The sequence below is a fragment of the Tachyglossus aculeatus genome, chromosome 1 (assembly GCF_015852505.1).
Source record: "Tachyglossus aculeatus isolate mTacAcu1 chromosome 1, mTacAcu1.pri, whole genome shotgun sequence".
Classification (NCBI taxonomy): Eukaryota; Metazoa; Chordata; class Mammalia; order Monotremata; family Tachyglossidae; genus Tachyglossus; species Tachyglossus aculeatus.
The window spans coordinates 143,367,121-143,379,604 of record NC_052066.1 but is presented as its reverse complement, the minus strand read 5'-3'; the positions used below and the strand labels follow the sequence as shown (position 1 = coordinate 143,379,604).

Sequence of the window (12,484 nt, the reverse complement as noted above, 5' to 3'; positions counted from 1 at the left end):
CTTGGCACAATTAAGCACTTCACAAATACCACCCTCCCTTCTTTTTAATACCAGGTCTCCAGCCGGGCCCTTCCAGACTGTGAGCCCACTGTTGGGTAGGGACCGTCTCTATATGTTGCCAACTTGTACTTCCCAAGCGCTTAGTACAGTGCTCTGCACTCAATAAATAAGCGCTCAATAAATACGATTGAATGAATGAATGAATTCTCCTCTGACCCAAAGCCGGGACCCCCAACCCAGCCTCTCGATAGGCAGTAGGGGACCAGAGGAAGCGTCAGGCAGCAGATGCTCTCAGTTTCATCCTGGCCAGTGGTGGACGGCCGTGGTGGAGAGAGGCTACCCAGAGAGCTGATTTTGAAATGAAATCCAGAGCCCAGGGCAGGGAGAGGGAGAGGCTCCCTCTGGAGAGACAAATTCAGAGGTAAATAGTCCAGCTACGGTTGGAGGGACACTTGGTAGGATCCAAAAGTCTTTCTAGGTGTGACCACAGTTTCCTTTCCCCGACGGACACCCCTCCCCACTGACTGTGGGACCACAGTGTTTCTTCTTAAGTATTTGATAAGCACTTACTATGTGTCAAACACCATTCTAAAGTGCTGGCGAAGGTACAAGTTAATTAGTCAGACAGTCCCTGTCCCGCATGGGGGTCACGGTCTAAGTAGGAGGGAGAACAGGTATTTAATCCCCATTCAACGGTTGAGGAAATTGAGGCCCAGAGAAGTGAAGTGACTTGTCCAAGGTTACAAAGCAAGCAACCGGCAGAGTCGGGATTAGAATCCAAGTCCTCTGACTCCTAGTCCAATAGGCAATGGTGCTTCTCGTGGGTTGACAGACCACTGGAAATGGAAAACGCAAACAAGGCATGGCACTCAGAGCTCCGCTTTCCTGACAGCACCCAATGCTCCGGGATGAAAATAATCCACCTGCAGAGAATCCCCTCACAACTGATGCAGGGAAGAGATCATCTTGTCCGTCCCCCTGTCTCTGGGCAGGGAGATCCTGAAACCACCCAACAGAGGTGGTTCTGGGGAAAGACAACCCTGATCCACCCTCAACCCCATTGCCTGCTATAACAGCCCCTTTGTTCCTCCACAGTCTGCATCTTAGAGCACTGACAGAGAAAGTTTCTTCTCAAGTTGAACTTAAATCCTTCTTGCTGATCCCACGTGTCCCCTGGGACACAGTGAAGCCTTGCTTACCACCCTCTCCCCCACCCCAAATCTGGAAGGGCACATTAGAGATCCAAAGCCAAGGGAGGGGGTTCTGACCTCGTTTGCCCTCCAATCCCATGGGACCCTAATGCTCATCCGGCCACCTGAAAGCAAGGCTGCCACCTTCCAACCCTCAGACCCGAGCCATCTCCTCTCCACGGGCTGGCTCTGCTTCTCACCCCTCTGGCTTGCTCCTCTCCCACCAGACCCTCAGAGATGCCAGCGCCGGCCCGCCCCCGTTCCAACCGCCCCCGGCCCCCCGGCCCGTGTCTGCAAGGGCCCCGGGTATCGGCACCATCTTTCTCAGAGCAGACCAAAGCAGGAAAGGTGGTCCTTGGGCCTGAGCACTATTCCTGGGCTAGATTCCTCCCTGAGGTAGAGTCAAAGCCGCTACTGGTGATGGGGCACAGATGGACAGAAGCAGCGTGACCTGGTGGATATAGCAAGGGGCTGGGAGGCAGAAGGATTGTGAGCCCATTGTGAGGAGGGATTGTCTCTAGTTGTCGCCCAAGCACTTAGTACAGTACTCTGCACACAGTAAGTGCTCAAATATGATTGAATGAATGACCTTGGGCTCTAATCCCAGCTCTGCTACATGTCTGCTGTGCAACGCTGGGCAAGTCATTTCACTTCTTTGGGCCTTAGTTACCTCGTCTGTAAAATGGGGATAAAGAGTGCAAGCCCCAACCTGGTAAACTTGTATCTATGCCGGTGCTTGGCAGATAGTAAGTGCTTAACAAGTACCATTATTATTACTAGAATGGGGAACATGGGGCCCTTTCTCAAAGGGCCAGTCCCTTTTCCCCTGCAGCTGGGCCGGGGGTTCTCACCAAAACAGGACTCGGCTGCCAGAGAAGCAGCATTGCTTTGAAGCCAGAGGTAATGGGTTCAAATCCCAGCTCCGCCACCTGTCAGCTGGGTGACTTTGGGCAAGTCACTTAACTTCTCTGAGCCTCAGTTACCTCATCTGTAAAATGGGATTAAGACTGTGAGCCCCCCGTGGGACAACCTGATCACCTTGTAACCTCCCCAGCGCTTAGAACAGTGCTTTGCACATAGTAAGCACTTAATAAATGCTATCATTATTATTATTATTATTACCTGAGAAGCACACCTGTCCAATTCACCATTGACCCCTCACCTACATCCTCCCTCAGGCCTGGAACTCCCTCCCGCTTCACACCTGACAGACCACCACTCTCCCCACCTTCAAAACCCCCCTAAAATCTCACCTCTTCCAAAAGGCCATCCCTGATGAAGGCCCTCTTTTCCCCTATCCTCCCTCCCCTCTGCACTTCACCATCCCTCAAGTGCTCTGATACTCCCTTCAGCTCCACGGCACTTATGTACATACCTTTATACTCTCAGATTTCCTCTATCTTTATTATTCGTTTTAATGTGTCTCATCCCCTGCAGGCTGCAAGCTCCTTGTGGGAAGAGGTCACGTAAAGCCTAGTGGCTAGAGCGTGAGCCTGTGAGTCAGAAGGTCATGAGATCTAATCCAGCCTCAACCACTTGTCTGCTGTGTGGTGATAGGCAAATCACTTCACTTCCCTGGGCCTCAGTTCCCTCATCTGTAAAATGGGGATTTAGACTGTGAGCTCCGGGTGGGACAGATCCAACCCGATCTGCTTGTATCCACCTCAGTGCTTAGTACGGTGCCTGGCACAAATACCACAATTAGTATTATTACCAACTCTGTTATACGGTGCTTAAGAGAAGCAGCGTGGCGCAGTGGAAAGAGCTCGGGCTTTGGAGTCAGAGGTCATGGGTTCAAATCCCAGCTCCACCAATTGTCAGCTGTGCGACTTTGGGCAAGTCACTTCACTTCTCTGGGCCTCAGTTACTGCGTCTGTAAAATGGGAATTAAGACTGTGAGCCCCACCATGGGACAACCTGATCACCTTGTAACCTCCCCAGTGCTTAGTACGCTTTGCAAATAGTAAAGCGCTTAATAATAAATGCCATCATTATCATTATTATTATTATTACTTTTCCCCAAGCACTTAATACAGTGCTCTGCACATAAATCCCAGCTCCGCCACTTGTGTGCTGTGTGACCTCGGGCAAGTCGCTTCACTTCTCTGGGCCTCAATTCCCTCATCTGTAAAATAGGGATTAAGACTGTGAGCCCCATGTGGGACAGGAATTGTGTCCAACCTGATTAGGCTATATCTACCCCAGCTATTAGAACACTGCTTGACACCTAGTAAGCCCTTAACAAATAACATCATCATCATCACAACACAGTAAGTGTTCAATATATACCATGAATTGATTGAGAGGGGGTGTCTGAGCATGTTTGGTGCAGGGGGCGGGGGTGTGCACGAATGTGAAAGAATACAGATGAGTGTGTGGATGTGTGCGTGAATGTGGTGTGAGTGTGTGAGGGTGAGAGTGACCGTGATTATTCCCCGCACAACATGTTTTGTGCGGATGGGCTCCACCCCCACCGGCACAAGACAAAGAGATGAGAAGGAAAGGCTCCCTTCTTGGGAGAACTGCCCCCCACCCTCGCCCCCGGCTCTCCTCCCCAACAACAGTGGGGAGAGATCGTCGGACACATGGACGGAGGGCGGACAGATGAGGAATAAAGCCAGGGTCTAGAACAAGGAGGCAAAGACCTGGAGCTGGGAGTGGGAAAGGGGGGCCTTGGGGGCCCGGGGGTCCGGCTTCCCTTCTCCGGCTCCCTGAGCTGAGGAACTCTGTTGGCAGGCGCAGCCCCTCTGAATCATACTTTCCGCCCGCTCCCACACTCCACAGTCTCCTGTCCCGCGAGCCCGGCCAACGGGGTTGTTTGTGCAGAGGGCTGAAACGCTGCCCAGATCCGGGAAGCTCCTTTCGGCCGCAATAATGGGGCGCGCTGGATTCCAGCGAACACTCCATCTTCCTGTTTTCCACTTCCCAACACAATGCGGGGCCAGTTCGGGGCCAAGAACCGGGACCCAGAAAGACTTTCGATTCTGCCTGCCGGGCCAGAGCCAGGCTCGGCCGGAGGACCCCGGACCTCTTTCCTGCCCGAAACAAGATGGGAAAATATCTCCTAGTGTCCCCTCTTCCGGGGTCTCCTGGGACCTCCCGGAAATCCTCGGGACCCCTCGCCAACATCTTCCCGAGAGCCTGAAGGAAAACACGGCCCCCATGGGTGAGGTTCATCCCCAGGAGACCCCCTTGGAAGCCACGGAGGGACAGCCCCCACCCCAGATCCCCCAGAGAAGTTGTCCGCCTGGCACTGCCTGTCACCGGGGGGAGAAACCATCCAGACTGGCAGCCGCTGGCCCTCTCTCCTGCTCACCTACACCAATGGGACACTCCTGAGTACCTGCATTTTTTTTCTGTGGTACTTGTTAAGCACTTACTATGTGCCACGCACTGTACCAAGCACAGGTGTAGATACAAGTTAATTGAGTTGGACACAGTCCCTGCCCCACATAGGGCTCACAGTCTCAATCCCCATTTTCCAGATGCGGTAACTGAGGCCCGGAGAAGTGAAGTGACCTGCCCAAGATCACACTGCAGACAAGCGTGGGAGCCGGGATTAGACTCCAGATCCTTCTGATTCCCAGGTCTAGGGATCTAGCCAAAGCAGCGTGGTTCAGTGGAAAGAGCATGGGCTTTGGAGTCAGAGGTCATGGGTTCAAATCCCAGCTCTGCCACTTGTCAGCTGTGTGACTTTGGGCAAGTCACATCATTTCTCTGGGCCTCCGTTCCCTCATCTGTAAAATGGGGATTAAGACTGTGAGCCCCCCGTGGGACAACCTGATCACCTTGAAACCTCCCCAGCACTTAGAACAGTGGGGAAGCAGCGTGGCTCAGTGGGGAAGCAGTGTGGCTCAGTGGAAAGAGCCCGGGCTTTGGAGTCAGAGTTCATGGTTTCAAATCCCGGCTCCGCCAACTGTCAGCTGTGTGACTTTGGGCAAGTCACTTAACTTCTCTGGGCCTCAGTTACCTCATCTGTAAAAAATGGGGATTAAGACTGTGAGCCCCCTGTGGGACAACCTGATTACCCTGTAACCTCCCCAGCACTTAGAACAGTGCTTTGCACATAGTAAGTGCTTAATAAATGCCATCATTATTATTATTATTATTAGGCCAGAGGCAGCAGGGGCGGGGGGCGGGGGGCAGGGAAGGCTGCAGAGAAGAAGGGGAGCAGCCGTATTGCTGGCAAGATCGGGGGTACCCTCCTCCTCCTCCTCCTTCTCCTCTTCTCAGGCCCTCCCCGAAAGCCACACCTCGCTCCTGACACTGGGGACAGGGGGGCTATCAGAACCGGGACACACTTGCATGCTGTACCCCTTGGGCCTTCTGAGATGCCCACTGGGGAGTGACAACTGGAAGGGAGACGGGGCGCATTTGGCCCAGCTCACCTTCTCTGCAGGTGACTGAAGACACCACACCCCCACCAATGTCTCCACTTGGGCTCACAAAGAAGAGCTACCCCTGCCCCTTTCAGGGCACGCAGGGCTGGCTGGAAGCAGACACACCCTCAGGAGAACTTGGGGTCCCCCGCCCGCCGGAGAGGACACGTCGTTCCGGAAACCTGGGCTCCCAGGACTCTAACTCCCCCGGACCCACAGGTTCTAGTCTGTAAGATTGTTGTGGAGAGGGAATGTGTCTGCTTATTCTTCATTCATTCAGGTTGTACCGCACTCTTCCAAGCTCTTAGTACAGTGCTCTGCTCACAGTAAATGCTCAATAAATATGATTGACTGACCGACTCTGCTCCAGATTCTCCTCCAAGAGACCTTCCTTACTAAGCCACCCTTTCCTCTTCTCCCACTCCCTTCTGCGTCGCCCTGACTTGATCCCATCTCAGCCACTTGTCAGCTGTGTGACCTTGGGCAAGCCACTTAATTTCTCTGTGCCTCAGTTACCTCATCTGTAAAATGGGGATGAAGACTGTGAGCCCCACGTGGGGCAACCTGATCACCTTGTATCCCCCCAGTGCTTAGAACAGTGCTTTGCACATAGTAAGCGCTTAACAAATGCCATTATTATTATTATTATTATTATTATTCATCCCCCCTCCCAGCCCCACAGCACCTATGTACAGATCTGTAATTTAGATATATTGGTGCCTGTCTCCCGCTCTAGACTGTGAGCTCACTGTGGACAGGGAATTTTTCTGCTATATTGGTATACTGTATTCTCCCAAACGCTTAGTACGGTGTTCTGCACACAGTAAGCACTCAATAAACATGACTGAATGAATGAATGCATTGGCCCAAGCCCACTGAGGTCCCCAGCATCAAGCAGGCTCTCCGCAAGGCTGTGGGACAACAGCCTGCGGCGGGTGAGTCAACAAAGGACTTACGGGCCACAGAGAAGTTGTTCAAGGGAGACTCTCGCTGGTCCACGTCTTGCGGCCGCTCTTTGTAGCCAATGAAGGTCCCGTCATTCTTCAGCAGAAAATATCTCGGCCTCCACGTTTTGATGTATTCTCCTGGAAAAGGGCCAACAGAGGACATGGAGATGGATAAGGCTAGGAGGGGAAGGCCGAGCCCTCGGACGTTTTATTTACACCGGATGAACCACGGGAACTTTTTTTTTTTAAAGCAAAGGTCGGGCAGAAATTTTTCCATCCCGCCGCCAGCAGCTCGTAAACACCCTGCTTGGGAACGACCTCCTCACATCTTCCAAAATCCAAGCCGACCATCCCACATCTCTTCCCGGGGCTTAGCGTGGCGCTCGGCACACAGTAAGCACTTAACTAATGGCATATTTAGTAACGCATCAATCGAGAGGATTGATTGAGCACTTACTTTGTGCAGAGCGCTGTACTAAGCGCTTGGGAGAGTACAGTACATCAGAGATGGACGACACATTCCCTACCCACAAGGAGCTCACAGTCTAAAGTGGGGAGACAGACATTCACAGACTGTAAGCTCGTTGTGGGCAGGGACTGTGCCTACCAATTCTGTAACGCTATATTCTCCCAGGGACTTAGTAAAGTGCTCTGCACAAAGTAAGCACTCAATAAATACGATCAATTGATTAAATTACAGATACGTACATAAGTGCTGAGGGTGGGGTGAATACCAAGAGCTCAAAGAGCACACATCCAAGTGCGTTATTATTGTCATTGTGTTATTATTGTTGCTATTATTATTCACACAGCCAACTCTGTTATCTATGGTCCAGGGGCCTGGGAAAACACAGAAAACTGCAGATAATCCAACCAAGGCCCTTGACGTCCCATCCCAGCCACTACCCCAGCCCCTCTAGATTGTGAGCTCGTTGTGGGCAAGAATGTGTCTGCTGTTAGACGGTACTCTCCCAAGCGCTCAGTACATGCTTTGCACACAGTAAGCGTTCAATAAATATGAATGAATGAATGGCTGAGTCTTTCCCCAGAGCCACTACAGAACAGCAAGAGAGATCAATTCCTTTTCTTCACCGCGACCTCGCCAGGGGAATGCTGATGAGAGGGGAAACGGACAGATGGCCGAGGGCAGGAAGGAGCGGGGAAAAGCCGGAAGCCTAGATGACCTGCCCCCAGCTCTCAGGGAGCTGACGATCACGCGGGGAAGCTCGGAGGACCGAGACAGTTGTCTGGTGTGCGCCGAGGAAACCCCCGCAGCCCCTGGAATCCCCCTCTCCAAGCTGCTCCGTCCAAACCCGGAACGCGCCTTTGGCACCAGATGTTTTGAGCCACGCCTCAAGACGGTGAACGGATTCCCGCGTTTGGTGGCGGACGGACTTTCCAAAGGCAAACGGTTTCGCGCCCGCAAGTTTCCGTTTGAGTTTTGCTGCATCTGTCTTCGATTCGTCGGATCGTTTAAAAGCGCCAGAGCAGATGTCCTCCGTGTTATTGCAGCTATTGTCATTTTTCATACTGACACGTGGAAAAATTTTCATTTTCATTTTGCAGCGCAAGTGATTTCAACAACAGAGGATAACTGATAAATTGGCCCCCAGTCCGATCACACCGGTCAGTCTTCGAGAGGGGAAGTTGGAGGCCCGACAGATCCTGCACCTCTCCCTGCTCTAGACTGGAAGCTCGATGTGGGCAGGGAACGTGACTACTAACTCTGCTGTACTGCACTCTCCCAAGCACTTAGTACAGTGCTCACTGTGCAGTAAAGCGCTTAATAAATAGCACTGAGGTAACTCCGCATCACCCAGCTGGCTGAGCCGGTAGTCTGCCCCGGTTGGGGCCACACTCCTGCATTAGCTGGATGTAGGAAAGCTCCAAACCCCGGATTTTGGACAGTCTGCCAGGTCTTGGGGTCGCCTTGTTAGTGGTCCTGCCAGACGGAGCAGGGACGTGGGCCAGAAAATAATTGTGGGCTTGTTCAGCACTTACTATATGCCAGCCACTGTACTAAGTGCTGAGCTAAGAGATAATTAGTTCAGACACAGTTCCAGTCCCACTTAATAATAATAATAATAATAATTGTGGTATTGCTGGGTGCCAGGCACTATACTAAAAGCTGGGGTAGATCAAGCAAATCAGGTTGGACACAGCCCCTGAACTACATGGGGCTCCCAGACTCAATACCCATTTTACATTTGAGCTACCCGAGGCCCAGAGAAGTGAAGTGACTTGCCCAGGGTCACACAGGAGACACATGGTGGAGCATGGATTAGAACCCACGATCTTCTGATTCCCAAGCCCGTACTCTATCCACTACGCCATGACGCATCTCTCACAGTCTAAGTAGGATGGAGAACTGGTATTTGATCCCCGATTTACAGATGAGGGAACTGAGGCCTCCAGCCCTACAGGTCAGATCTCTGTGAGAACGGAGACCAAGGTCTGGGGTCTTGGGGCCGGCTGGTCAGCGTTCTCAGCCATCAGACGCAATCCTCCTCCTCCCCCTCTTATAAGCATCGGCCTCATTTGCCTCCCTGGAGTCATTCATTTCAAAGCAACATCTTTTTTTAATAGTATTTGTTAAGCACTTACTATGTGCTAAGCACTTTACTAAGCGCTGGGGTCAATAAACTCGTTGTGGGAAGGGAATGTGTCTGTTTACTGTTATATTGTACCCTCCCAAGCACTTAAGTACAGTGCTCTGCACACAGTAAGCTCTCAAGAAATACGACTGACTGAATAACAAGATAATAATAATAATAATAATAATAATAATAATAATAATAATGATAATAAGAATCCTCACTGTACCTCGTTCTCACCTGTCCTGCCATTGACCCCCGGCCCACATCCTCCCCGTGGCCTGGAATGCCCTCCCTCCAGACAACCGCCAAGCTAGCTCTCTTCCTCCCATCAAAGCCCTATTCAGAGCTCATCTCCTCCAAGAGGCCTTCCCAGACTGAGCCCCCTTTTTCCTCTCCTCCTCCCCATCCCCCCCGACCTACCTCCTTTCCCTCCCCAAAGCACCTGTATATATGTTTGTACAGATTTATTACTCTATTTATTTTACTTGTACATATTTACTATTCTATTTATTTTGTTAACGATGTGCTTCTAGCCTTACTTCTATTTATTCTGATGACTTGACACCTGTCCACATGTTTTGTTTTGTTGTCTGTCTCCCCCTTCTAGACTGTGAGCCCATTGTTGGGTAGGGACTGTCTCTATATGTTGCCAACTTGTACTTCCCAAGCGCTTAGTACAGTGCTCTGCACACAGTAAGTGCTCAATAAATACGGTTGAATGAATGAATGAATGAATGAATAATTAGGTTGGACACAGTTCCAGTCTCTCATGGGGATCATGGTCTTAATCCCCATTTTACAGATGAGGTATCTGAGGCACAGAGAAGTTAAGAGACTTGCCCAGGGTCACACAGCAGACAAGCGGCAGAGCCGGAATCTTGCCTTCAGCGCCGGAGAGCCCAAGCCGGTGTCACTGATGACGGCGCACCACCCCTCTACACACACATTTTGTCAGACTACCCACAATCATCAGTCCTGCTGAGGGAAATCAAACGATTTCTCTTGGAAATAAATTCCCAAACGGTTGCTATATTTAAACACGATCTAGAAACTGAAACCCTAAAAATAGTTTGGAGGGCGCAGGACTTGAAGGAGAAACCAAACCGTTTCTGGGAGAGATGTCTGTCGGCTCTTTCTCCAGGAGAGGTAATTGGAAACAGGTCCCAGACAGTTTAGGCAGATCCACAGATGGGCGGTCCGTGCTGGGTCAGAAATGGAGAGGGGAGAGTTAGGGATGTTGGACAGTCCACGCAGGGTCATCGGAGGGACAATCAGGGATGGAGAGGGGACAGTTCGGGGTGTTGGATGATCCATGCTGGGTCACTGGAGGGAGGGTCAGGGATAAAGGGGAGAGTTAGGGGGGTTGGAGGGTCCATGTTGGATTAACGGAGGGACAATCAGGGAAGGAGAGGGGAGTTTAGGGTGTTTTATGGTGCTCTCTGGATCACTGGAGGGAGAATGGAGATGAAGCGGGGAGAGTTAGGGGTGTTGGATGGTCCTTATTGGGTCACTGGAGGGAAGAGTCAGTGTCAATTTGTACTTCCCAAGCGCTTAGTACAGTGCTCTGCACACAGTAAGCGCTCAATAAATACGATTGAATGAATGAATGGATAGAGTGGGGAGGGACTGGCTGTTGGATGGTCTGTGTTGGATCACTAGAGAGAGCCAGGGAGGGAGAGGGGAGAGTTAGGGGTGTTGGATGGTCCAGGCTGGGTCAGTGGAGAGAGAGTCAGGGATGGAGAGGGGAGAGTTAAGAATGTCAGATGGTCCATGCTGGGTCACTGGAGGAAGAGTCAGGGATGGAAGGGAGAGAGTTAGGGATGCTGGATGGTCCACCCTACCATGAGGGTAAGTGTCCAGAAGGACAGTCAGAACATAGTTTCTCCAAGCAAGTTGGTGCCTCTGGTGGAGATGGAGTCCTGGGTTCCACAATCACTGCCCAGAGTCTTATTTAATATCCAACATTCTAATCCACTGTCCAGTTTCCATTTTCCCTGGGGACTGATGCTCCTGTGACAGTGACTCAATTTCCTTTTCTTCCTTTGAGTTATTCTGATGCTCTGGTCACTTTATCCCAAGCCTGTCCAGCTTTCTTCAGCTTCCTCTCTGCCCCAGAAAGATCAACCACAAAGGGAAAGCTGAACTTTCTGCCATCATTAACCATGTTGGTAAAGATAAACCAAACTCAAACTGCCCTACTCCAACCCCAAATCTATATTTTTGGAGAAAGGGGACTGGGTGTATAACCATATATTCTGTTCCTGGGTTCCAAGAACCCAAATAAAAAGGACCCACTCCTCCAGAAGGCACCCCATGATAAACCCATCATGGAATGGTCATAATAATAATAATAATAATTGTATTTGTTAAGCGCTCACTATGTGCCAGGCATTGTTCTAAGTGCTGGGGTGGATACAGACAAATCAGGATGGACAGAGTCCCTTGCCCCATTTGGGGCTCATAGTCTCAATCCCCATTTTCCAGATGAGGTAACTGAGGCACAGAGAAGTGAAGTGACTTGCCCAAGGGCACACAGCTGACAAATGGCTGAGCTGAGATTAGAACCCATGACTTTCTAACTGCCAAGTCTGTGCTCTATCCAGTACACCATGCTGCTTCATGCCACACCATCTGACACCTCAGCATTCATAAGCATTGACTATCCATCTATTTATTTATTTGATTTACTTTTTTTTCCCCTGTTTATCAGTTACAGCGACGGTGATGTTATTTTGCCTCTTGAATGTTTGGCATTTGGGTTCTGCTGTCACTCCCTGCCCTCAAGGACAGGGAAGATGTCCCTTACTGCTGTTCTATGCTCTCAATCATCTGGCTTAATGCTCTGCACATGGCCAACCCCGGGACACGGCCTGCACACAGCCGACTCCTGGACATCGCTGTGCACACAGCCGACCCCGGGACATTGCTCTGCACACGGCCGGTCCATGGACCCACTCTGCAAATGGCCATCCCCGGGACATCACTCCGCATGAGGTCAACCCCAAGTCATGCTCTGCACAGGGCTGATCCTTGGACACGCTCTACACACAGCCAACCCCAGGGCACACTCGGCACACGTCCAACTCCGGGACATCACTTTGCACAACGTCAATCCTGGGATGCGCTCTGCACGGGACCAATCCCGGGACACGCTCTGCATACGGCCAACTCCATGACAACCTCTGCCCATAGCTCACGTAGCCGACCCCGGGACACAGTCTGCACATGGCTGACCCTGGGACACGCTCTGCGTACAGTCAACTCTGGGACATCTCTCATCCCCCAGTTCACCCTGGGGGATGACTGACACGAGGACATGCTCCAAACACTGTCAACCCCAGGACAACGCTCAGCACACGGCCAACCCGGGG

The 12,484-nt window shown here is 51.4% G+C and overlaps 1 protein-coding gene across 1 annotated transcript in view; it reads right to left on the bottom strand.

The window, feature by feature from the left end:
* The window catches only part of AKT1 (AKT serine/threonine kinase 1), an 85,568-nt gene that overhangs the window by 37,141 nt on the left and 35,943 nt on the right, over positions 1-12,484 (bottom strand). The window contains exon 3 of the mRNA XM_038740843.1: positions 6,526-6,654. Coding sequence (XP_038596771.1) covers positions 6,526-6,654 — 129 coding nt within the window. The remainder of the gene's footprint in view (positions 1-6,525; positions 6,655-12,484) is intronic.